The sequence below is a fragment of the Mirounga leonina genome, unplaced genomic scaffold, assembly GCF_011800145.1.
Source record: "Mirounga leonina isolate KUSES-001 unplaced genomic scaffold, KU_Mleo_1.0 Mir_176, whole genome shotgun sequence".
Taxonomy (NCBI): Eukaryota; Metazoa; Chordata; class Mammalia; order Carnivora; family Phocidae; genus Mirounga; species Mirounga leonina.
This window is the reverse complement of record NW_023270454.1, coordinates 14,177,342-14,204,162: the sequence shown is the minus strand read 5'-3', so window position 1 is coordinate 14,204,162 and position 26,821 is coordinate 14,177,342. Positions and strand designations below refer to the sequence as shown.

General features: G+C 37.5%; 1 protein-coding gene across 2 annotated transcripts in view; it reads left to right on the top strand.

Annotated features, from left to right (window-relative positions):
• Positions 1 to 26,821, top strand: part of GALNTL6 (polypeptide N-acetylgalactosaminyltransferase like 6) — a 1,199,405-nt gene that overhangs the window by 1,098,008 nt on the left and 74,576 nt on the right. For both annotated transcript variants that reach the window (XM_035022700.1, XM_035022699.1), the window contains one exon: positions 5,874 to 5,981. In XM_035022700.1, the coding sequence (XP_034878591.1) occupies positions 5,874 to 5,981 (108 nt within the window). The remainder of the gene's footprint in view (positions 1 to 5,873; positions 5,982 to 26,821) is intronic.

Genomic DNA, 26,821 nt, shown 5'->3' with positions numbered 1-26,821 from the left:
AAAGAAAGAAAGAAAGAAAGAAAGAAAGAAAGAAAGAAAGAAAGGAATGGCCCCTGCCGTTAGGAAGCTATTATGATTGACAGCCTAACTGAGGGACAAAGGAGAAGCACATATTTGGACAGTTCCCCCCACCTTCAAAAAAAAAGTTGTTCTAATATAGAAAGCCAATTTTTAAGTTTTTAAAGAACTTACATTTATTTTTAGCAGATGATGAATCCAGAAAATTTAAGCAATAGACTCAAAATCTGGAGACATATGGAAATAATGTTAAAAAGCAAACACTTTGGGGCACCTGGATGGCTCAGTCGGTTGAACATCCAACTCTTGGTTTCAGCTCAGGTCATGATCTCAGGGTCGTGAGATCAAACCCCAGGTCAGGCTCCAGGCTCAGCAAGGAGTCTGCTTAGGATTCTCTCTCGCTCTCCCTCTGCCCCTCCCCCCACCTCATGCTCGGGTGCATGTGCGAGCTATCGCTCTCTCTCAAATAAATAAATAAATAAATAAATAAATAAATAAATAAATAAATGGAATCTTTTTTTAAAAAAGCAAACACTTTGCCTCTAATGAACCTTCTAAACTGTAAAATAATGAATTAAGGGAAATGAGGGATTATGTCCTTAGCCATAATATTTTATCTAAAAAGCACTTTTAAGATGTTCAAGTTTGTTCTGTCTTCCCCAAGACTTAATGTTTTGAATAAAACAATAAGTGATATATCTGGATTTTTTGTTACAGTCCCCACCGTAATCACTGTTTTTAAAACTGCTAAGTGTTACTGCAAAATATGAACACTGCACCTTCAAAGCAATGATCTGAACAAGGTACCCTCTGAAGCCCTGCTATCCCTTCCCAGACCTCTTAAAAGCTCATTAAGTGCAAGATAGTTCGGGTACAATCTTTTTTTATACTGACATAACAGAGCATTTCTTACTTTGAAAAAAATCCTAAGCAGATGGTTCAAGAAATGAGAGCTTTTCCCCTGAGACTAGGAACTACCATGTCCTCATTAAAGACTGTAGATACATCTTCCAATTTCTGCTTTTATTATATTCTGATCAACAAATAGAAAATGAGAGTCAAAAAAGGTCAAAATAAATTGTTCTTTTTTCTCCTGATTTCAAAGAACAACCCCAGCACCCAAGTTTCTAAGAATAAAGCAAAGCAATGGTGTGTATGGGTGTATCTCCCTTAGATCAAGTCAAACCAAAGGTGCAATTCTTATTCCATCTAACCCATAAGAATAGCTTGATGACAGACATGGCCCTTTTCAATATCTACACACCAAAGCTTTTTAGGTTAACAATATCTTAATTTCTAGATAGATGGTTAAGTGCTTGATTATCTAATCTTAAGTTTTTCAAACTTAGTCCACCCAAGACATGCCATACAATTAGAAAGTTATTTTCCAGTCCCAGAAATGTAATTACTTATTTATACATAATATGTTGTATTTTTAACATTAGCCATTTCTTTATTTTATAATAATCCAGATATGAATGAAAATAAATTCAGGATAGCTTATTACCTTGAACTTTGTATATACTAGAGATCACAGCATTATTTTTATTTTATTTTTAATGGCAGCTAAATAGTGGGATATCATTAAGTAACTCAGTTGTCTGGAATTAATCTCACTTTATATCAATAAACCAATAGTTCATTTAAGTATTCAATAAATACTTACAGAGCACCAACTCTGTGTCAGGCATTGTCCTATGTGCTTAGGATACATCACTCAATAAAAGACAGAAAGACTTTTATCTTTGTTGGAGAGAGAGACAGATAAGTAATAACATAGTAAATCCATGAGGTATCTCCTGGAGTGAGATGGGCTGTGAGGACAGAAGGAGGAGAGAGTGATGAGGACTCAGAGTGCAGGAGCAAAAGGGGCAAAAGGATTTGGAGCTAAGACTTGAAAGAGATGAAGGATTTAGCCATGTGGAGATCTAGAAGACAATTTCAAACAGAGGGAACAGCCCAGTACAAAGGCCCTAAGGTGGGCGGGTATCTGGCATATTGGGGGGACAGAAAGGAAGCCAAAATGGCTTGAGCAGAGAGGGGGATGGAAAGAAGAGTAGGAAATAATGTCAGAGCGATAGCAGGTTTTGAAGTAAATAAACACATACAAATTTTTTTGAGAATTTATATCACCGTTTCCATATAGTATATTATGTTTTGTCTTATACCTGATAATAATATTCCCTTACTATCCTCTGACAATCAATTTCTTACTGAAACTAATTTCATATTTCTCATGACCGGTATAATTGTATGATTCCATTTAATTTAATGTTCTCTATGTCTAAATTCCAGTTTGTAGCTGATATTGAGAAGTGATTTTAAAAAATAAAGCAAGGATTCAATTATTCAGTCAATTTGAACTACATTATGAAAAAAATGCTCTGTGTTCATTCATGAGTAAAATAACATTGCTTGAAAATATTTATGTTGTCAAAGGAAGACACAGTATTTGTGAATTTAAAACATTTCTCCAAGAATTAGATACTCAGGCATGATAATGCCATAGTTTTGGTTTGTTTTTAAGAAATCATCAGATGATCCTACCAGGAAATGTCTTTTGAAAATGTGAGCCACATCCTTCAGAACAGATGAAGAATTTGATAAATGCCACAACAGCTGCATTTTCCTAAAAAACCATGTTGTCACACTGCCCCCTAAACACATCTCTCTAGTGCGTTGGGATATGCATATTCCTTCTGAAATGGACATTGCCATTGGAAGATTGAACAAAATAAAGAAGTGTTTGGTGATGTCCATAATACAGAAGCAAAAAAACAACTTCACTTAAGTCATAAACAGTGGATCTGAAACCGTATCAAACCAATACAAGAAAGGTACCAAGGTTACACTGTAGGAGGAGTACGTGCAATGGGAGATATTATGGTGTCCAGTTTGGGATAATACAATGTCCCACATATATTATCTTAGAATCACTGAATTTCAGCATTTGAAAGGACTTTGTAACTTACAGAATGGCGGCCACCAAACTTTGGCCCTTTGCCTGTTTTATTGAAATATAGCTAGCTGTGCTAGAGTTGCTTTTGCAAGAGAGACCATACGACCTGAAAAGCCCAAAATATTTACTATGACATTTATAGACAAAGCTTGCTGACTATAGATAGTATATTGATTAACCATATGGGCATTGGAGTTAGACTACTAGGATTCAAATCTCCATTCTGCAGGTGGCCCATTATATGGCTTTGGGCAAGTTACACAGACTCTGGACTGCCACTTCCCCACCTATATAATTAGGGCAAATAGTAAAGTCTATCATTGAGTTGTGAGCATTAAATGGAAAAGGGCACAATACATACTCATAAATGCTAACTCTTATTATATCATCTAGGTCAACTGTCCACTCAAAGTTATATACTTCTCTCCAAAGCGTCATCTACTACAGATTTCAACACAACTAGTGACGCAGGAAGCCCATTTTATCTTTTTTTTATTATTATTATGTTATGTTAATCACCATACATTACATCATTAGTTTTTGATGTAGTGTTCCATGATTCATTGTTTGCATATAACACCCAGTGCTCCATTCAATAGGTGCCCTCTTTAATACCCATCACCAGGCTAACCCATCCCCCTACCCCCCTCCCCTCTAGAACCCTCAGTTTGTTTCTCAGAGTCCATAGTCTCTCATGGTTCGTCTCCCCCTCCGATTTCTGCCCCTTCATTCTTCCCTTCCTGCCATCTTCTTTTTTTTTTTTTAAACATATAATGTATTCTTTGTTTCAGAGGTACAGGTCCATTTCATCTTTAATCATTCTATTAGAAAGTTCTGCCTTCCACTGAGTTGAAATCTGTCTTTTTATAGCTCTATCCTATTAATCCCATCTCTTTGCGGTTCTACAGAACATCTCTTCCAAATACTAGGATCTTCAAATATTTAAAAAAGGTTTCTCTAATAAGACTTCATATCTCCAGTTCTTTTCGTTACTTCTGTTAAAACACACTTTGCATCCCTTTCTCACTTTGGTAATTCTTTTTAGAAGGGAATATAAAGTATTTACTCAGAAATTGGCATAAGACTTCAGACAGATAGATGCAGACCCTTACTCCTCAACCTCTCCATATTATGCTGATAATGTGTGTTTTATGCTACTCAATCTTTTTCCACCCCATCCTGTTCTGGAAGGGTTGATATTTTTAGATACAAAGACCTTATGTTTACCCTTTTTATGTTTAATCTAATATAGCTCCAGTCTCTCAAGATCTTTCCAGATGTTGGTATTAGTGTTTAGAATGTTCACTGCCCCCACCAGCTTCATACCACCTATGCACACTTGTGATGTCTTGATTCAAAAGATCAATAAATTTCCCATTAAGTTGAAATTAATACAATGAGTAGTCCTGAACTTATTTAGAGCAACTGAGTATTGTTTTAGTAATCGAATTGCCTTCCCCTTGGATTTCTATCACCCTAATCACTATTTATTTACTGGTCTCACTTGGGGTGTCAGTCATCTTAGTGAAAGAAGTTGGAAGCAAATATAAGTTAAGATATAAATATCTTTCTTTCTCTCTTTCAATATTATACTTTAAAACAAGCTGTATGTCTGTATTAGTAAAGGTTCTCCAGAGAAACAACCAATGGCATATGTATATATTAAGAGAGATATTTGTATTAAGGAACTGGTTCACGTGATTGAGGAGGCTTGGTAAATCCAAAATCTGCAGGGAAGCCTGGCAGACTGAAGACCCAGGGAAGAGCTGCAGTTCAATTCCAAGGGCAATCAGCTGGCAGAATTCCTTCTTGCTAGGGAGAAGTCAGTCTTTGTTCCAGTAAGGTCTTCAACTGATTGGATGGGGTTCACCCACATTACAGAGGATGTAATGTTTTACTCAAAGTCCAATTTAAATGTTAATCTCATCAAAAAAAAAAAAAAAAAAAAAAACACCTCCATAGAAACATCCAGAATAATGTTTGACCAAGTATCTGGGCACTGTGGTGCAGCCAAGTGACATATAAACTAACCATGATAGTATCTAACTCTTTTCTAAACTTTTTCTTGAAATGAAAATAGCTAAAAATCTAGTATATAGGATGCCGGCATTTTGTTTCCATAATTTTTCCTTTGATAGCTAAGTACTCTGTTATATAAAACCATGATTAAGGGTGTAAAATTATAAAATTATAAAATTATAAAACCATGATTAAGTGGATAGTCATGATAAAAAAACAATTAATTTTTGTTACCATATACAAATACAGCATCTTAACATATACCTTGCGTTTAATATTTCCTGAGTCCACATCAATAACCAATTTTTTTCTGTATCTAAGAAAATATCAAGGGTAGGAGAAATTAGAAAGCAACAGTGATTTTTATTGAAACCTTCTATTGAAGGTTTCAGAATCTAGATGTCACTTAAAGTATGGATAGGTCAGCGTTCCTTAGTTCATTCACTTATTTTTAAAATTCCATTTTTTATATTCTAAAATTTTGAATTGCCACTTAAATTCCAATGCTATTTCTTCAAATGATTTCACAAGATTGTCAAAACAAATAGCTGTATAAATAAGAAAATATCTAAGCATTAAATGTCACTGCAATGTAATATTTGTGAACAAATTCTACTAGAATAAAAATACGCCAACGTGCTGTCTATGGAAATTAGACTTTACTGAACTAGTATTTTGGTTCTATACTGTTATGAATCTAGGTTTTGAAAAATGTGAGTTTTTTTTTTCTTGGTTAACCTTTTATGATAAATAGAAATTATTAGTTTAGAGACCGAGTGACTCTAAGATTATTTTTTATGATTCTTACTAATGATTCCTTTTTTTATCTGTGGTGTGCTGTTCTCTTTCGTTATACTTTTAAATTTCCTCTCTTTAGGTTTGGATGTGTGGAGGAGAAATGTTTGATGTCCCATGTTCTAGAGTTGGTCATATCTACAGGAAGTACGTTCCTTATAAAGTTCCATCTGGGACCAGCCTGGCAAGAGTGAGTAACGGGGTCAGAATAAGTTGGGCTTGATAGGGCTTCCTGTAGGCAGACTAAGCAGCCTCATACATGGTATAATTTGTGACCCAGACGGACAGGCACTGTCTGATAGAAACAAATGACTAAAATAAAAACTCCACCACTTGCCATTCCATTTGACAGGCTTTAGTATATAAACCGTTTCTGTGTTCCTCAGAGTTTTATTTCCATTCCTTAAGGAACTATTAACTATTAATGCTAATTCTTGTGTTTAATTATTTCAAAACACTTTCACATACATTATATTTCATCTTTACCTCTTCCTTTTGAGATTGATAGTCTTAGCCTTATTCTGTAGATGAAAACTGGGGCTTGCCAGGTGGCTTGTTTATGCGCAAATGAATGATAAATAGCAGAGGAGGGGTTTAAACCCAGGTCTTCAGAACTCCCCCTGCTCCCCTTCATGGAGTGTAACAGGATCCATAAAAAGTCAGATGGAGAAACAAGACAGAGAGAAGCGGTTGCCCAGACTCTGCCTTCTCATTTGCAACTAGGGCCAGCTCTGCCTAAAATTTTATCCTATCCCCAAAATCCCAAATTTGGCCAGTTGCAAGATGTTTTTTCAGATACTGTTTCAAATAAAACCTTTTTCATAGGCTAAATGAAAGGATGCTTTTTTCTTCTGCATTTTAGAATGTTCTCATACATATTTGGGAGAAAGTCATGATACTTTTCGTGAAATAATCCTGACAATTTCTGTTTTCCATGTGACTGTCTCTAGAGCTGGGTTAGTTGTATTCACCACAGTATGTACCTGCCACCGCAGAGATGCAAAATCTAGGAGGAAAAAAAAAAAAAAAAGGTGATTTTGCCACATGGCTTCACACAGTGTTCTCCTAGGAATCTAATCTTGAATTATTCATTTTCGTTCTTTTACTAGTATGGCTGCAATATATAACTATTTGAGTCTTTTCTAGAAAGCTCAATAAGCTCACAAGCTTCTTTAAAATGTAAACGAGTTCATCGGGTTTCATTAGAAATATTAACCCCACAAAGGCATAGTGTTTTCTCTGTTTTATTTGCTACTACACTCCCAACACCTCGAACAAAGCTTGATAGACACTCGACAAATATTAGTTGAAAGGATTAATTAACCAGGAAAAACTAAGACTAGAAAATGCTACAGGTTTGTCTAACTAAAACTTAAACATTTCAGTGAAGTATAAAAAAATTTTCATTTCTAGTGAGTCTTTTGGGGGAAGAGGATTCTTTCTTACTGCCTTTCTGAGATTGTCAACACTGTCCATTTCCTTAAGCCACATCCATAATCTTTTTTATAATAGTTTGAATTAATAGTCATGAAGTTACCTCACATACACCTTGAAGGGAAATAGTCATATTATTACGCCCTCTTCAAAAGATTAGTAGCGTACTCCACTAAGTAGCTGCAAAAATATGCTCTTTGAAAAAAAAAAAATCACAAAATCATAAAGCAGTTAAAGAGCTGCATCTTGGACAATGACATATGATTGAATCTTGTCATAAGGCTTAACACATATGAATCTCCAAGCTCATTCAGGAAAACAACAAGAATTCACTAAAAGGTCCAGTTTTGAGCACATTATCACAAATCAGCCATGTGGATATCATAAATCACAGCAGGTTAAACTACCCCAAAGATAATGATGTTGTCACTTGTCACTTTCACCCACTCAAATGCGCCCAATTTGTGCCCCACTCTGCATCATTCATTTGCCAGATGGATGGAATGTGCGCTTGGTTTGTAGTCAAAATTAGTGTGTACAAACTGGAGGGGAAAGTTGTGCTGGTCCAGAGGGTATATTTTCAAAAAATAAAACTGTTCACATATTTTCAAGAAAGAAATTAAATACTATGTCAGTGTATATAAAAGTATATATACAGTGTATATAAAAGTATATATAAAAGTAAATACTTTTTCAAGGACTGTCAAATATAGGAAAACTAGGGCTGGCACATAAAATTCCCAGCAAATAAGTGAGTGTTCATTCAAATGAAAAAAAAGGAATTTTAATCTTTTCCACTTAAATTTTACTTGAGGGCTCATTTTTAGTTTTTTGTTTTTTTTTTTTCTAAACTGCTAGAGCAATCAGAAAGTCATAAATATTGGAGCTCCACTGTCAGTCTAAGGAATGTTTTATCATATTTTAAATAAAGAAAACAATTCTGATTTTTGTGGGAGAGACTCAACTACCTGCTTGCTACCCTCTACGTTGTTACTAAATCATCAAAAATGATGAGAGACTTTAAAGGTGCTTCAGATGCAGGGCCATGTCTGTTCAATGGGTAGTCAATCTCTCCAGCCTCACTGGGAAATGTAGAAGATGGAGATTTTAACTCCAAAGGTGCATTTTCTTATTTTACAAAGCTCCTTTAATTTTTCAAAAACATGCACATTTTATGTGTGTACCTATGTAAACTGAGGATTCCAGCTGACTTCCAAACACACACACACACACACAATTGTGTGAATAGCTTGCAGTCCTCTAAACAGTGCACCAGTGTGTGTATTATAGAAACAAATGCAAATAATTAGTGCCTTCTGTTTACCTAGCATTACAGTCTGGTTGCAAGAGACAAGATAGCTATATATGAAACCATCAGAGGACAATACAGGACACCAAGTAAGTGTTCAAACGTATTGTAAAGATATATATAGGTAGAGGGAGGAGGAGTAGGGAGGGCAACAACATAGCTGTTGAATTGAAAGAGGACCTTCTAGGGTACCTCAATTAAATGAACAAATTTAACAGAATAGTGGTTCCCAAACTCAGGACCAGTAACCCAGAGCCAGTTCCTGGACCAGCTTTCACCCAGCCTCAGTGAACTGAGAAAAAAAGGATCACAAAGCTACATATTCTCAATTTAATGATATCTTTTTATGCAGCAATTAGAGACTTTTTTTCCTTTTTTATGACAGAATACAAGATAGATTTTTATTAATGCCCTTATTTGGCAAAAATAAAAATTAGCATCCTTCTGTCAGTTCCCATAAAATGCAAAAATCCAAGACATAGTGACTTACAATTGACCTTCCTCTGGGAATCAGAGTATCCACTCATCATGAATACGATTAGATATTTTGCTGAGTCGGCATCCAGTCCAATGTTTGTACACTGGGCATTGTTGTAGTATCTTTTCACCAGGAACGAACTGCCAGTCCCTGAGGGAAGGGATGCTAATCCCTATTGTTGTAGGGAGACGAGACAGTCCCCAGGGCTGTAGTGACAGTTGTCCCTTCCTGGAGATGACACTGTCCTCATCACAGAAGAGGGAGCAGCTCCCCAGCAAAAGGCCCACCGAGCCTCTGCACAGCGGAAGTGGCTGAGGGGCAGGTGGGTGGAAGACTCCAAGGAGACCCTTCATTCTGATGGGTTGTGAGGTGAACCACACACTCTGCCCAAGGAGCAACCATATTGGCACCTCACAGACTTCTATGTGAATGCTAGTGCTTTTAGGGACAGTCAAAGCCATTGGATCTGAGATCAGTGGCTCTGTAAACAGGACATGACAGAGGGGCAGAGCCGTCACCCCATGGATAAACATACTAGCTGACTGTAGCACAAGGGTCGTCCCACGGATGCGACTTTACCCAAAGGAGTTTCCCCAGGAGGATCCCAAGCCAGTGAAGGGTAGCCCTGCCGACTGTGAGGGGGGCTGTCCTGGAGGCTCACACAGCTGTCCTCCCTAGCTCCAAAGGAGGACAGTATGGGACACAAAATTGGAACCAATCCTCACTCTAAGTTTGCAAGGGGTGTGACAGAATGCGAATCAGAGGATTGTGTACTTCTGCGGTTTGCCACTGACATAGTATTAATAATATTTTCTTTTCTAAAATACCATCTTGCATTTTATGGCAACCATCATCCAAGTTGCAAGATAAAGCTATAAAACGAAAGAAGTCAAACCCCGTAAAAATCCGATTGCAAAGGATGGCCTATAGAACTTGAAAATGTAACTCACATTAGAAGGGATAAGGTTAAATGTCAAGTGAGCAGAGCTGGGATGGTGAACTGAGACCGGACTCGCCAAGGTTTACCCCTCCTACCATAGTGCCCCTCATAGGGAGGCTTGGAGTAAACAGGGGCAGCTGGAGCAGAAGGGTGGGGGCTCCAGCCTGAGTTCCTACCTGTAGGAAGGAGTAGGCACAGACAGTGAGAAAGGATTGTGTTTGGGACCTATGGAGCTAAACCAGGAATGTACCTTGGAGACAGACTCTGGAGGACCCCGTGTCCAGAGAAGGGTGTATTTTTCTTATAAATTGTGGGGAGGTACTCATAGTTTTTGAGCAGGAAATGCCAGGATAAAAATAAAAGGGGCAAAAACAGGTCAACCAACAAGTAAATATTTAGTGGGAGAAAGACTAAGGAAAATAACATTTGAATGTAAGAAGCATTTGTAAAAAAAATTTCCTAAAAGGTTTTTATTGATTTGCCACACTGCGGTGAGAGAGAGGCCAAATGTGGCTATGAGGTTTTCATCATGGCTTCTAAGAAAAAATCATATCAGTACCAAAATGGGGACGTGAGGAAGGGGAAGGGGGAAAATGCTCAGATTGGTTTTAGATAAGGAGGGTGAGAAGCAACTGCCTTACATGAGCTCAGGGAGAGCCAGATCTCTGGAGACTTGCACAGATTTCCCATCTAGAATTCTGAGAGCCCACAAAAATCAGATTTTCTATATCAATAAATGTTCATTTCTGAAAAAAAAAAGTATTTTTCATGCCAGGCACTATGCTAGAGCCTGGAAGGATAAATGATGAACAAGATATACATAAACTTTAACTTTTTTTTTTAAAGATTTTATGTATTTATTTGAGAGAGAGAGCACATGTGCGCGCACATGCAGGAGTGTGGGGGGTGGGAAGGGCCAGAAGGAGAGGGAGAAGCAGCCTCCCCACTGAGCAGGAAGCCCGATGTGGGGCTCCATCCCAGGACCCAGGGATCATGACCTGAGCAAAGGCAGACACTTAATCGACTGAGCCATCCAAGCCCCCCAAATTTTAACTTCTCATAACTAATGGCCCTGATTATGAAAGTCCGGTGGCATCCACCCAGTCCAGCAATCTACATAACAATCGGAATACCGCGAGGGTGAGCAAAGGGTTAAATAAATGTAACTAACCTCGCTATGGAATGAGATCTGTATCTTAGATACTTATTTATAAATTATTTTGTGGAGATTATAATGTTATCATGGTGATTATGATTTTAGAGAAGAGGAGGTAAATCTCATATATCACATCTAGCATTATTTGACACATAGCAATATATGTTCTATATTAATACATAATATTTAATGATCCTACAGGCCACACTGTGATCTACATCCAAGTTACAAATGTTTTTCACCTTATGTATTTACCTAGGGTTTCTTGGCAGAATGCCATGAGCTTTGAAGATGTCCTATGGTTATTATACTTCATGGGCATGAAGGTTAAACCTGAGGTCTGAGGGAGAATGCTGGTTTTTGCCTCTGTCGGCTATGAAGTGACCTCTTAACCTATTTCCCAAGTTGTCATTAGTCTGGTGTCATATCCCTGGTGACATCTGGTTCTGCTGACTCCATAGATCATCTCAGACTGTTGAAATTAGGGTGGAGGGAGGTACAGAGGAGGAGGAGTGGGGAAGGAGTTTTCAATGTCAAAGCCAGACCACCCCAAGTCGATTAGTGAGTGCCCCCTCATCATTCACCCTGGTGTCGGCTATCCTGGTCTGAAGCAGCTGAAATGGAAGAACACAAGATCTGACGTATGCCCTCCCTCATTTATGTCAGAAAAATATATCAGTCGAGGAAAAGCTTTAGCAAGACCAAAATGACTACTTTGATATCAGAAAATAAAATCACCAACAAGGCTATAAAGTATGGTGATGAATGAGAAATCTGCTCCCACAAATTGACCTTTCTCCCCCTGATGATTGTAAATCAGTTTACTCTCATAAAACTGCCCGGCAAATAGGAGCTGTAGCATGACAACCTTAGCCATCAACGGCAGCCAGCACTTCTTCCTGTTCCTCTTAAAACTATAGAGTTTAGGTGCATTATCTGAAACTATCACTGAGTTCAGGGACATGGCAGCCTATCATGGGCTTTCTCCCAAAAAGCAGGAAAATGATGAATTCTTCCCAAAAGACTCAGTCTGCATAAATGGCTAGGACTTCCATGCAGAAGCAATTCGTCTGAAAACAATAACTACTCTAACTCTTCCTTACAATATAACAAAAAAGGCAATAAGACTGTCTGATACTGAGGGCCAGAACTAAAGATGATTCACATACTGCAATCATGTGTTTGCTTCTCTCCCTTCTCGGCCACATTTTAGAATATAATATCCTCTCTTTAGATGGGGCTATTTATTTAAGAAGTCCAAGCATCTTTCATAAATAATATTTCATCATTCTTCATGAGAGTCTCCCTAAAGAAAACAACCATAAGTTTATTATGCGACGATAATGAGTCAATAAATCCTTAAGATATGAAGAGTCCATTGCGTGTTATGAGGAGAAGGGTCATCTCTAAAGCCTCAACAGAGGCTCAGGCTGGAGAAATTTTTCAATCAATATTTATCAATTGCCTACCATCAAGACACATAGAGCATGCTACATGTCCTAAGCCAATAGCATTGGGCCATCCCTTTGTAATGGAATGTCACATCACCAAGGACATCGCCCCATACTGGAGACAAGTTTCTGGCACATGACACTAGTAGAGCACTCATACTCACCCTTTAACGATGGCCCTTTTTTGGACACTGGACGTTTTATGCTTGTTTTGCATAAGAGGAAAACAAGGCAAAGTAAAACTACTCTGCCAAGGACCCAGACAGAGGAGTTGGGAAAAACACGAAACACAAACTTACTTCCCACTGCTTGACCCTCACTTGTTCCCTTAACTCCTAAACCAGTGGTATCAGAATTTTTTTAAGTATCCACATATGTTTTGTCTGTTTAACAAATAACAACAGAATCACAATTGTCCTTAAATTTTTTTTAAAATACGGAGGTAAAACATGGAATTTGCATACCAAACATGTTTAGAAACACTAAACAGAAAGTGAAGTATCATGAGAACAACATGTGAGGTAAAAAGAACCACATTATTTTAAAACTCAGCAATTTTCCACAAAGCTTCTCAAAATGAACTTTTAGTTTGATTTTCTTCCTATTCGTTTGCTCTATATCGTACCCTCCCAAAAACTCCCACAGATGCTATCAATTTACCAGTTAAAGCATTCTGCTTAATTTCATTGTTTCAAGCATTCCTCAGTGCTTCCCCAGGTTTAGCTCAGCTATGATCTGTGAATCAAGGAGCTAATGCTTTCTAATGTGCAAAATGGGGCTTGGCATTGAGACAAGCAATCTCTAAGCCATAAGGACAAAATTCAGCATTTCCTGAGCTATCTAGTGAGGACCAATATTTCCCATGTGTTTTTTGTTAAGCCTATTGGAAGACTTTTTTGGCGGTGGGGGCGGGGAGCATGTGTGAGTGGAGTATGGGGAAGGGGCAGAGGGTGAAGGAGAGAAAGAATCTCAAGCAGACTCTATGCTGAGCCCAGAACCCAACACAGGGCTGGATCTCAGGACCCCGAGATCATGACCTGAGCTACCCAGATGTCCCAAGCCTTTGGAAGATTTTATAGGATAAATATAATATTTAAATGGGGATCCTAGGCATCTACATGACAATTAGCCATCATGATTAATCATACTCTTACTCTGTCATTCTTAACAAAATTAAAATCGGAATGATTTTCTCTTTCCTATGGTACCTTTTCCAGTCTGCTTTTGGCTACTCCTTCTCCTACCTAAAGCACCTTGGCACTTTATGTTATTAGTTAGCATTTATACAGCTTTCTTTTTTCAAAGCACTTGAGAAACTACATGGTGAGCCCATTTGTGGGCTAGGGGAAATTATAATTGCGTTTTTGTCATTATCCCCATTAGAACCGAACATTTTCCTGCATTCACAACTCCACTGGAGCCTCAGAAAGGAGAAAGCTTGCTTAGATAAAATAGAACCCTGCTGCTACAAAATTAAGCTACTGAAATTTAAGCAAATTTAAATATTTTAGCATGCCATAATCTTAATAACCAAAAATGCAACTCTTGCAAGAGGGAGCCCGACGGGCTACTTTCTAACTCCACCTTTCGGGACCCCAATGGGATGATGAAGCCACGGGAGCACCTTAATGGGAAGCACTCATTTTGTGGAATTAGCTTCTTACCGTAAGATGTGTAAATGCACAGTGACACTGTGCTTGAGGCCTGTAGTATTTCATTTCCGTTCTGATCAACTTTGTTTTTTTTATTATGTTATGTTAATCACCATACATTACATCATTAGTTTTTGATGTAGTGTTCCATGATTCGTTGTTTGCGTATAACACCCAATGCTCCATTCAGTACGTCCCTCTTTAATACCCATCACCAGGCTAACCCATCCCCCTGCCCCCCTCCCCTCTAGAACCCTCAGTTTGTTTCTCAGAGTCCATAGCCTCTCAAGGTTCACCTCCCCCTCTGAGTCCGCCCCCCTTCATTCTTCCCTTCCTGCTATCTTCTTTTTTTTTTAACATATAATGTATTGTTTCAGAGGTACAAGTCTGCGATTCAACAGTCTTACACAATTCACAGCACTCACCATAGCACATACCCTCCCCAATGTCTATCACCCAGGCATTCTGATTACCCTTGTTTCTAATAGTTTATTAGTTCGTGGCAAGAACTCCATTTCCAGGGGTATAACATACAATATGGTGGCCATAGTCAGTATTATTCTAATGTGTATTTGAAAGTTGCCAACAGGGTAAATCTTAAAAGTTCTCATCACACGGGAAAAAATTGTGTGGTGAGTGATAATAACTAGACTTAGTATGGTGGTGGCTTTCCAGTGTATACAAATATGGAATCATTATGTTATACACTTGAAACTAGTATGTCACATGTCAATTTTATACACACACACACAAAAAGAATTCCATTTCCAACTTCAATTCCAGCCCAAGTATATCTCCTTTTGATGTTACATTTGAAGTAAAGAAAATAGTTCCATTTGATATTCTATAGACTGAGAAATGGTCAAAACCAATTGGCAGCTCTGTAGTGCCTGGATGCTTTTAGTGTTCTAATTCTGAAAACAGCTTATAAAAATAAAATTTCACAGATTACCTAAACTCTGAACAGATATGAATTCCAACTTTAGGACCCTACATAAGCTATTAAAAACATAGAGTTTTTTTGGTCTATTTTGACAGTATGAAAAATAAAACAGGTTGTACTAATAACAAATGGAATGAATACTGTAGCAGCATTTAGTTTAACCACAGTTTGCTTGTGGTAGATGTTCACTATTATGGAACAAAACACTTGATACTCTCTGGTTAATGGTTAGAAGTGCTGGTTGTGATTTATTTTTTTAAAAAAATAGTAATTGTGGGGTACCTGGGTGGCTCAGTCAGTTGAGCATCAGGCTCTTTATTTTGGCTCAGGTCATGATCTCAGGGTCCTGGGATCAAGCCCTGCATGGGCTTGCACTCGGCAGGGAGTCTGCTTGAGATTCTTTCTCTCCCTCTGCCCCTCCCCCGCTCTCTCTCTCTTTCTCTCTCAGAAATAAATAATAAAAAAAATTTTAAAAAGCAATTGTATTAATAATTATCTACAAATAAAATCATACTGCCTTTTTTTAAGATTAATTTTTTTAACAGAAAGAGAGCACAAGCAGAGGGAGAGGGAGAGCAGGCTCCCCACGGAGCAGGGAGCCTGATGCAGGGCTCCATCCTAGGACCCTGGGATCATGACCTGAGCTGAAGGCAGATGCTTAACTGACTAAGCCACCCAGGCACCCCAAACTGCCTTTTATACTCAAGTTGTGGTAGCATGAGACACCATGGCTTGATTGCCAGAAATGGACACCCTTCACATCATCTTCCTGATGTCTCTAGATTTCCCCAAAAGACTTCCTCCCTGCGTGCTTACATACCTGTTTGTCAGATGCAGTACCCACTCTGCCTCACCCATGACTTGCTTCTTCTTTGTGCTCCCACTTGCCTGTTTCTTGCCTGGGAAGCCATTGGAGAAGCCATACCACCTCCACCATTCAGAAGAAGAGCATCAACTCCTAGTCCATGGTGCTATCTCTGGAGAAACCAACACTTCAATTCTCAAAGTGCCAGAACTTCTCTCAGTCCCGGATAGACTCAGGAAGGTTGTCCTTTAGCTGTGGGCTAGCTAAAAGAAACAGAAACCACACTTACACTTATGTCCTATCATTCCACGTTTTGCTTCTGAGGCGAGGTCATAAGGCATCACAGCTTCCACCTTGATCGCTTGGATGGCTTGATTTGGGGGAAGCTAGCCACCACATCATGATGACACTCAAGCAGCCCTCTAGAGAGGCCCATATGGAGGAAACCTGAGTCCTCCTACCAATAGCAAGCACCACTTTATCAAACATGTAAGCCTCCTTGGAAGAAGATCTTCCAGCCCCATTCAAGACTGAGGGTTCTAGAGGGGAGGGGGGGGAGGGGGTGGGTTAGCCTGGTGATAGGTATTAAAGAGGGCACGTATTGAAAAAAAAAAAAAGATAACTGCTTCTTTAGCCAAAATCTGACTGAAACTGATGAAAATCCAAGCCAGATTGCCCAGCTAAAGCACTCCCAGTTTCCTGACCCACAGAAACTGTAAAAGATTTTTAAAATTGTTTAATATTAAGCCACTCCATTGAGGGTAATTTGTTATGTATTGATAGATAACTAATACAGCTCTTTCTGTTTAACAACTCTTCAGGAGCAGCAATCAGTCCAATTTTAAGGGACATGATTACCTCAGGTGAAGCTTAAACATTAGGCAAGTTATGCCTCAAAGATACTATCAACAGGTATCAAAAGGCAACTCACTGAATGGCAAAAAATGTATGCAAATCATATATCTGATAAGGGGTTAATATACAGAATATTTAAAGAATTTCTACAACTCAGTAATAACAAACAAGCAAGCTGATTTAACAATGGGCAAAGGGTTTGAATAGACATGTCTCCGAAGAAGATATGCAAATGGCCAATAAGCATGTGAAAGATGTGTAATATCACTAATGATTAGGGAAAATACAAAACAAACCCATGATGAGATACCACTTCACATCCATTAAGATGGCTACTATTGAAGGGAAAAAAAAAAAAAAAAACAGAAAATAGTGCTGGAAAGGATGTATAGGAATTAGAATGTTTGTACATGGCAGAAATGCTAAATGTTGCAGCTATGGTAGAAAACAGTTTGGAGGTTCCTCAAAAAAATAAAGGTGTAATTACCATATGATCCAGTGATTCTACTTCTGAGTACATACACAAAAGAATTGAAAGCAAGGACTCAAACAGATATTTGTACACATATGTTCATAGCAATAGTCAAACATAGAAGCAACCCAATATTTGCTTGACAATAAATGGACAAGCAAAATGCGGTATATATATATATACACACACAATGGATTATTATTCAGCCATAAAAAGGAAGAAAATTCTGACATATACTACAGAACGGCTGAATCTTGAAGACATATGCTAACTGAAATACGCCAGTCACAAAATAACAAATACTGCATGATTCCTCTTATATGAAATATCTTACATAGTCAAATTCATATGAAATAGAAAATAGAATGGTAGTTGCTAAAGACTGAGGAAAGAGGAAATGGGGAGTTATTGTTTAATGAGTTTAGAGTTTCAGTTTAGGAAGATGACAAAAGTTATGGAAATGGATGGTGGCAATGGTTGCATAACCATGTGAATGTTTTTAGTTTTTTGGGAGGAAAATTAAGGTATTTCATTTGTTTGTAAAAATACTCATCAGAAGTAGCTAGAACATTCATTCAAATTGTATTTCACATAATTTATGCTGAAGAGAGAGCATTTCCTTCCATGCCTTGGCAAATTGTAATATTCCTTTTTTAAGTTTGAGTCACCTTCCAATATTTAATCCTTTATGCTTTCAATGCTGTGAAATATCTACCATAGTTCCTGTGATGTGAAGTTTTTGATGGTATCACTTTCTCTAGGACAAGTATTTTCCTCATTATGACAAGAAATACACTCTTGCTAAATTCCCTGGCTATATATCTAGAGTCTCTCAAATGACAGCAGTGTTAACATTTCCATGGCCAGTCATTCCTCCTAGAAATTCTATTTGAATTTCACTTTCAGCATTATCACTTTTTGCTTTTTTGCTACTCTTTCATCTTTGTTAGCCAAGTCTCTCATTTTGATTATCCACTTTTGTAAAATGTCATGTCATGTTTATCTATAGGAAACAAGGACAAAACACAACTATGTTTCTATGTGTGAACTGAAAAACAGATGTGAACTGTGTGTGAACTGAATAGCAGATGTGCCATGATCAATCATCAACAGATTTTGAAAGAAGTGATGTAATTGGTCATTGATCATAATATGCATTTATTATTTACATAGTGATTTGTGGTTTGAAGAGCTAACAGCAACATGTGTTCCTTATACAATTACTCACAGTTAACGTACCATAGCAACTGAAATCTGAACTGTGTTGTTGGAAGCATGTGAATGTTTTTAGTGCCACCAAACTGCACATTTAGAAGTGGTCAAAAGGCAAATTTTATGTTCCGTATATTTTACCACAGTGAAAAAAAGTAGGCAAACTGATTCTAAAATTTATCTAGAAATGCAAAGGACCTAAGATACTTGATAAAGAACAAAGTTGGAGGACTTACATTACCTGATTTCAAGCTACAGTAATCATGACAGTTAGTATTGACAACAAAAGGATTAATGAAAGAAAATAGAGTTGAATTAGATACTTGCATATGGTCAAACATTTCTAGAAAAAAAACGAAGAAAAATTGTGAGGTTGGGGAGATATGACACTCTAGGCACTTACACCTAGAAGAAAAGATTGATAAATTGGACTCCACTGAAATTAAGATCTCCTGCTCTTCAAAAGGCACTGTAAAGAGAATAAAAAGACAAGATACAGACTGGGAGAAAATATTTACAAATCACATTTCTTTGTAATATAGTTTGAAATCAGGGAGCATGATATCTTTAGCATTATTCTCCTCTTTCTCAAGATTGCTTTGGCTAGGGGCACCTGGGTAGCTCGGTCATTAAGTGTCTGCCTTCAGCTCAGGTCATGATCCCAGGGTCCTGGGATCAAGCCCCGCATCGGGCTCCAGGCCCCGCATTGGGCTCCCTCCTCCGCATTGGGCTCCCTGCTCCACGGGAAGCCTGCTTCTCCCTCTCCCACTCCCCCTGCTTGTGTTCCCTCTCTCGCTGTGTCTCTCTCTGTCAAATAAATAAATAAAATCTTTTAAAAAAATTGCTTTGGCTATTCAGGGTCTTACATACAAACTTTAGAATTGTTTGTTCTATTTCTATAAAATATGCCATTAGGATTTTGATAGGGATTGCAATGAATCTATATATTGCTTTAGATAGTATGAACATTTTAACAATATTAATTTTTCCAAACCACGAGTACTAGTATATCTTTCCATTTATTTGTGTCTTCTTCAATTTCTTTCATTAATGCCTTGTGGTGGTCAACATACAGATTTTTCAACTCCTTAGTTAAATTTATTCCCAGATATTTTATTCTTTTTGATTCAGTTGTAAATGGGACTTTTTTTTTAAGATTTTATTTATTTATTTGACAGAGAGAGACACAGTGAGAGAGGGAACACAAGCAGGGGGAGTGGGAGAGGGAGAAGCAGGCTTCCTGTGGAGCAGGGAGCCCAATGCAGGGCTTGATCCCAGGACCCTGGGATCATGACCTGAGCCGAAGGCAGACACTTGACTGAGCCACCCAGGCGCCCTGTAAATGGGTCTCTTTTTTAAATTTCTCCTTCAACAGATTGTTATTAATTATAGAAATGCAACAGATTTTTATGTATTGATTTTGTATCCTGAAGCTTTACTGAATTCATTGATTGGTTCTAATAGTTTTTTGATGAAGTCTTTATAGTTTTCTATATATAATATCATGTCATCTACAAATAGCAACAGTTTTACTTCTTCCTTTACAATTTGAATGACTATTTTTCTTGCCTAATTGCTCTGGCTAGTATTTCCAATACTATGTTGCATAAAAATGGCAAGAGTGGGCATCCTTGTCTTGTTCCTGATCTTAGAAGAAAAGCTTTCAGTTTTTTGCCACTGACTATGATGTTAGCTGTGGGTGTATTATATATGGACTTTATTACGTTGAGGTGCATTCCCTCTGTACCCACTTTGTTGAGAGTTTTTGTGATAAATGAATGTTGAATTTTGTCAAAAGCTTTTCTGCTTCTACTGAGATGATCATTTTTAGCTTTCATTTGTTAATTTGGTATATCACATCAACTAATTTGTGGATGTTGAACCATCCTTGCATATCCCTAGAATAAATTCCATTTAATCATGGTGTATAATTGTTTTAATGTATTGTTAAATTTGGTTTGCTAATATTTTGTTGAGGATTTTTGCATCTACATTCATCAAAGATACTGGCATCCTTGTGGCATCCTTGTCTGGTTTCAGTATCAGACTTATACTGCCCTCATAAAATGAGTTTATAAGAGTTTCCTCCTCTTCTATTTTTTGGAAGCGTTTGAAGACTGGTATTAATTCTTCTTTGAATAGAATTCACCAATGAAGCTGTCGGATCCTGTACTTTTTTGAGAGGTTTTTTATTACTGATTGTATCTCCTTACTAGTAATCAATCTGTTCAGATTTTCTATTTCATCATGATTCAGTCTTGGTAGGTCGTATCCATCTATCCATTCCTTCTAGGTCGTCCAATTTGTTGGCACATTATTGCTCATAGTAGTCTCTTACAATCCTTTGTATTTATATGTTATTAGTTGTAACTTCTCGTTATTTCTGATTTTATTCATTTGAGTCTTCTTTTTTTTCCGTGGTGTATCTGGATAAAGGTTTGTCGATTTTATTTATCTTTTCAAAGAAACAGCTCTTAGTTTCATTGATCTCTCTACTATCTTTTTAGTTTCTATTTCATTTATTGTGCTCTAGATTTTACTATGTCCTAACTTCTACCAACTTTTACTATTTCATAACTTTTACTAACAAAGTCCAAAGTTTTGGACTTTGTTTGTTCTTTTTCTAGTTCCTTGGGCTGTAGAGTTAGGTTGTTTATTTGAGACTTTTCTTGTTTCTTGAGGAAGGCATTTATTGCTATTAACTTACCTTTTAGAACTGCTTTTGCTGCATTCCATAAATTTTGGTATATTTCCAATTTTGTCTGTCTCAAGATATTTTTTTTATTTCTCTTTTGACTTCTTTGACCCATTGGCTGTTCAGTAACATGCTGTTTAAACTCCAAATATTTGCAAATTTTCCAGTTTTCCTTATATAATTAAGTTTTAGCTTTATACCACTGTGGTCAGAGAATGTGCTTGATATGATTTCAATCCTCTAAATTTATTAAGACTTGTTTTGTGGCTTAACATATGATTATCTCAGAAAATGTTCCATATACACTAGAAAGTGTGTATTTTGCTACTTTTGGATGGAATGCTCTGTAAATATCTAGTCAGTCTATCTGAGATGTCATTTAAGGCTGATGTTTCCTTATGAATTTTCTATCTGGGCTATCTATCTGTTGATGTAAGTGGAGAATTAAGGTCCCCTACTATTACTGTATTGCTATCTATTTCTCCCTTTAGGCCTATTAATATTTACTTTATATACTTAGGTGCTTTTATATTGGATGCATAAATATTTACAAATGTTATATTCTTTTGTTGGACTGACCCCTTTATCATTATATAACACCCTTCTTTGTCTCATATTACAGTTATTGTAATAGGACAAAATCTCTTTTGTCTGATGTAAGTATAGCTATTCCAACTTTCTTTTGGTTTTCGTTTCCATGGAATATCTTTTTCCATCTCTTCACTTTCTGTCTGTATATGTCCTATATCTAAAGTCAGTCTCGGGGCGCCTGGGTGGCTCAGTTGTTAAGCATCTGCCTTCGGCTCGGGTCATGATCCCAGGGTCCTGGGATCAAGCCCCACACTGGGCTCCCTGCTCCGCGGGAGGCCTGCTTCTCCCTCTCCCACTCCCCCTGCTTGTGTTCCCTCTCTCGCTGTGTCTCTCTCTGTCAAATAAATAAATAAAATCTTTAAAGTCAGTCTCTTGTAGGCAGCACATAGATGGGTCTTGTTTTTTTAATCCATTCAGCCACTCTATGTTTTTCGACTGAAGAATTTAGTCCATTTACATTTTAAGTAGTGATTGATAGGTATGTACTTATTACCATTTTCTTAATTGGTTTTTGACTGTTTTTGTATTTCCTCTCTGTTCCTTTCTTCTCCTGCTCTCTTCCTTTGTGGTTTGATGACTTTCTTTAGCAGTATGCTTATATTCCTTTCTCTTTGCCTTTTCTGCACTTACTATAGGTTTTGTTTTGTGGCTATTATGAGGCTTACATAAAATAACTTATATCTATAACAGTCTATTTTAAGTTGATAACACTTAAGTTTGATCCCATTCTAGAGCTCAACATTTTTACTCTCCCCAACCATACTTAATGTTTTTAGTGTCAAATTTTACATCTTTTTATCTTGTGTATCCCTTAACTAATTATTGTAATCATAGTTATCTTTACTACTTTTGTTTTTTAACATTTATACTAGCTTTATAAGTGAGTAATGCACTACCTTTACTATATATTTACCTTTCTAGTGACATTTATTCTTTCATATATGTTCTTGTCACTGAAGAGTGCCCTTTCTTTTCAGCATAAAGAAGTCCCTTTAAGATTTCTGTAAGGTCAGTTTAGTTGTGATAAACTCCCCTAGCTTTTGCTTGTCTATAAACTCCTTATCTCTCCTTCAATTCTGAATGATAATTTTGCCAGGTAAAATATTCTTGGCTGGAAGTATTTTTTCTTTCAGCACTTTGACTATATCATGCCACTTTCTTCTGGGCTGCAAAGCTTCTGCTGAGAGAAGGAAATGAAAATTCAAAAAGATATATAAACCCCCATGTTTATTTCAGCATTATTTATAACAGCCAAGATATGGAAGTAACTTAAGTGTCCACTGATGGATGATTGTGGTATAAATATACAATGGAATGTGATTCAGCCCTAAAAAAAGAATGAAGTCTTGCCATTTGCAACAGCATAGACAGACTTCAAGGGCATTATGTGCTAAGTGAAATAAGTCAGATAGAGAAAGACAAATATCATATGACCTCTTTTACATGTGGAATTAAAAAAAAAAAAAAAAACAAGCTCATAGATACAGAGAACAGATAAATGATTGCCAGAGGTAAGGGATGAGGGGTGGGAGGAATGGGTAAACTTTTTTTTTAATTTAAATAAATTTTTTATCACATTTCTAACAAAAGACTTGTATCCAGAACATATATAGAATTCTCAGAATTCAATAATAAGAAAACAAACAACCCAATTTTTAAATGGGCAAAAGATTTAAATAGGTAGTTCACCAAAAAAGATATACAGATGGTAAATAAGTACATGAAAAGAGGTTTCACATTATTAGACATTAAGGAAATGTAAATTGAAACCATACTTTTATAATGGCAAAAATATAAAGACTGACCGTATTGAGTGTTGAAGTTATGGTTTAACTGAAATGCTCACACAATGCTAATGGGAATGTAAAATGGAACAACCACTTTGGAAAATAGTTTAGCAGTTTCATTAAAAGTTAGACAACTTAGCATATGAACCAGACATTCCACTTCAAAATATTTACCCAGTAGAAATTAAAGCAAATGTCCATACAAACACTGTTCATAGCAGCTTTATTTGTAATATCCCCAAACTAGAAAAACCCAATGTCCATCAATAGGTAAATGGAGAAATGAATTGTAGCATATCCACATACTACAATATAATAAAGAGAAATGCATGCGACTACATGAATGAACTTAATAATTATGCTTAGTTTAAAAAGCCAGACAAAAAACACATACGTTATGATTCTATTTATTTAAAAGTCTAGAAAATGGGTGGCTCAGTCATTAAGCATCTGCCTTCGGCTCAGGTCATGGTTTCCAGGGTCCTGGGATTGAGCCCCGCATTGGGCTCCCTGCTCTGCAGGAAGCCTGTTTCTCCCTCTCCCACTCCCCCTGCTTGTGTTCCCTCTCTCGCTGTGTCTCTCTCTGTCAAATAAATAAATAAAATATTTTTTTAAAGTCTAGAAAATATAAATAAATAAATAAATCTAGAGAATACAAACTAAATTATGGTGGCAGAAAGTAGATCAGTGTACAACACCAAGAGTGAGCCCTAGTTTAAACTGTGCGCTTTGGGTGATGGTGTGTCAATGTGGGGTCATCAATTGTAATAAATGAACCACCTGGGTGGGAGATGTTGATAATAAGAGAAGCTATGCATTTGTGGGGGCAGGAGTAAATGGGAAATCTCTCTACCTACCCCTTAATTTGGCTGTGATCCTAGAACTGCTCTAAAAAAAAAAAATAGGTCTTAAAATTAAAAAAAAAAAAAAAAGATCAGCAGTTGCCTGGGGATGGTGGTAGAGGTGCGTAAGAAAGGAAACAGAGAGCGGGATTTCAAAGAGGCATAGGGAAACATTTGGAGGTGATGCATATGTTCATTATCTTGACGGTGATGATGGTTTCACCTATATATACATAAATCACAATGTGCCAAATTGAACACTTTAAACATCCGCAGTTTATTGTATATCAATTATTCCTCAATAAAGCTGTTTTTAAGATTAAGCTTACATGCATTTTTTAATAAGATGCTGTTAAATAATTTGGGGAGTTGTTCTTTGTCTTATAACTAAAGGCTACATTAAACGTTATCAGAAATGCTACCATAAATACCTAAAATATCCGGCCAGAAAATAGAATAGAGATACAGCTAAATTATCTCAAAAAGCTCAGAGCTGGTAACCAGTTACAAACAGCTCACATAGCCTTCGGGAAGAAGAGAGGAAAGTGGCTGTCAGACAAGCCTCCCTTTTTAGTTCTGGATTAGCCACCCTCTCCTTATGCTGAAGGATTCCCACTGACTTCAAAGAAGTCCTTAGATCAGAGAGAGAGCAGTGCTAGGCTGAATGATTGTAGTGAGGCTGAGGCTCTCTTAAAGAGATTCTCTTTTGAGCTGTAGCCAGGATGACACTATCACTTTCTCAATGATAAGAGGGCTTTGGGTGGGACTCCAGAGCTACTAAAGTACCCTGAAGCATCAAAGAGGAGAAAAGAAATGCATTTAAATCAAGGCAGAATTTTTAAAGTCATGGGATAGTGATGCAATTCCTTGCTGGAGGAGTGTTTGGGACAAAAAAGAAACTGTTTCTGTGCGGGATTGGCTTGGCTTTGTTAGCTACCAGCCGTTGCTGGGGGGAAAAGCACCAAAAGAAAAAAAAGACAGCTGAAGAAAGAGAAATCTAGTATAAACCCATCCTAATACAATAATTTAATATTGACACAAGCACAGCGTGTGGGCAGGGGTCAGGCCAGTGCACATGTAAGGACTGCATCCTGCACAAAGCAGTGGAGGCACACGAGGAGGTAAGGTGGCCCAGATAGTAAAAGCATGCGGCAGCCTCCTGGCCAGACCATCAACTGCCAAATAATCTGCTGAGAAACTGCATAGGGATCGTATTTTTAGGATAATTAAACGGCAGGGTCTAAAATGTTGTTGGCAGAAAGAAATAATTAGTAGAGAGATTTCTGCAGTGTCATGAATCAGCAGGTATAAGGGAACTATCTGTTTTCTTCATGCTGCTCAATAAAGACGATCAGTCAGAGCCGGAAATCCGTTCTTATGAACTGAGCTAGAATGTGATTTAATGTCCCTGGTAAAATATCAATTCAAGGACCTGATGAGTGTTAGAATTAAGGAAAGATTTAGTGTCAGATAATGCAAAGAAAACAAGACTTGAATTCTAAAGACTTCTAATATAAGGCTGAATGCGTTAAGTGCGTTAATAAATATTTGGGCAACACCGAGAAAAGACAGATTAATCCCAGTTTGGGTTGAACAGAGGAGCATGGGGTAACACACAAGAAACCACTGAGGTTGACATAAAAAGAGATGATGTTATCAATGTTTTGTACGTAGAAGGTGCACTTCATTTATCACTCAACAATTAGGAAGGTCTGCAGTTTTTAAAAAATAGAGAACTAAAGACATCTTCATTTGCTTTCTACACAGAAAAATGAACGTATGCTTCAGCTCCAGTAGCCCTCCTTCTCAAACTGTTAGAAGACTTCCACGCTGGATGAAAAACCAGCAGGTGAAAACCTCTTGGATTCACCTTGAGTAGGATTGGCCCTCTCCCGGAGTCTCCCTTGTCCATACCTAGAGCCTGGCTGGAACTCAGCCCAGATGGGTAGAGACAGAAGGCCTTCACCTACTTACTTGCAGAACAAGGTTAACAGTAAACCCTAAATTGTCCATTCCAGCCATGCTGAGCCCTCACCTCCAGCTTCCAATTAGCGCTGCTGTTATCTTAAATGATGTGGCTGCTTCCCAGATAGAGGGCCAGTGGGATCCCACCTGTTAGAAACAGAAAAGCAGTGGGATTGGGAAACATATTTAGATCAACTGTGCGTTACATCAGGCTTCTCTGCAGACAGCCTAAAACTTCTTCGGAGTCATTTCCACAGAAGCAAAACATTCACTATGTATTGATAATAGCATCAAGATATGCCAGATTCTAAATACACAGTCACTTAACGAATTGAAAACACCTTCATGGAGTACACATTCCATGCGTAGTATATATATCGGCAGTAAGGTTGCCAGATTTGGCAAATAAAAGTACAGGACACCCACCTAAATTTGAATTTCAG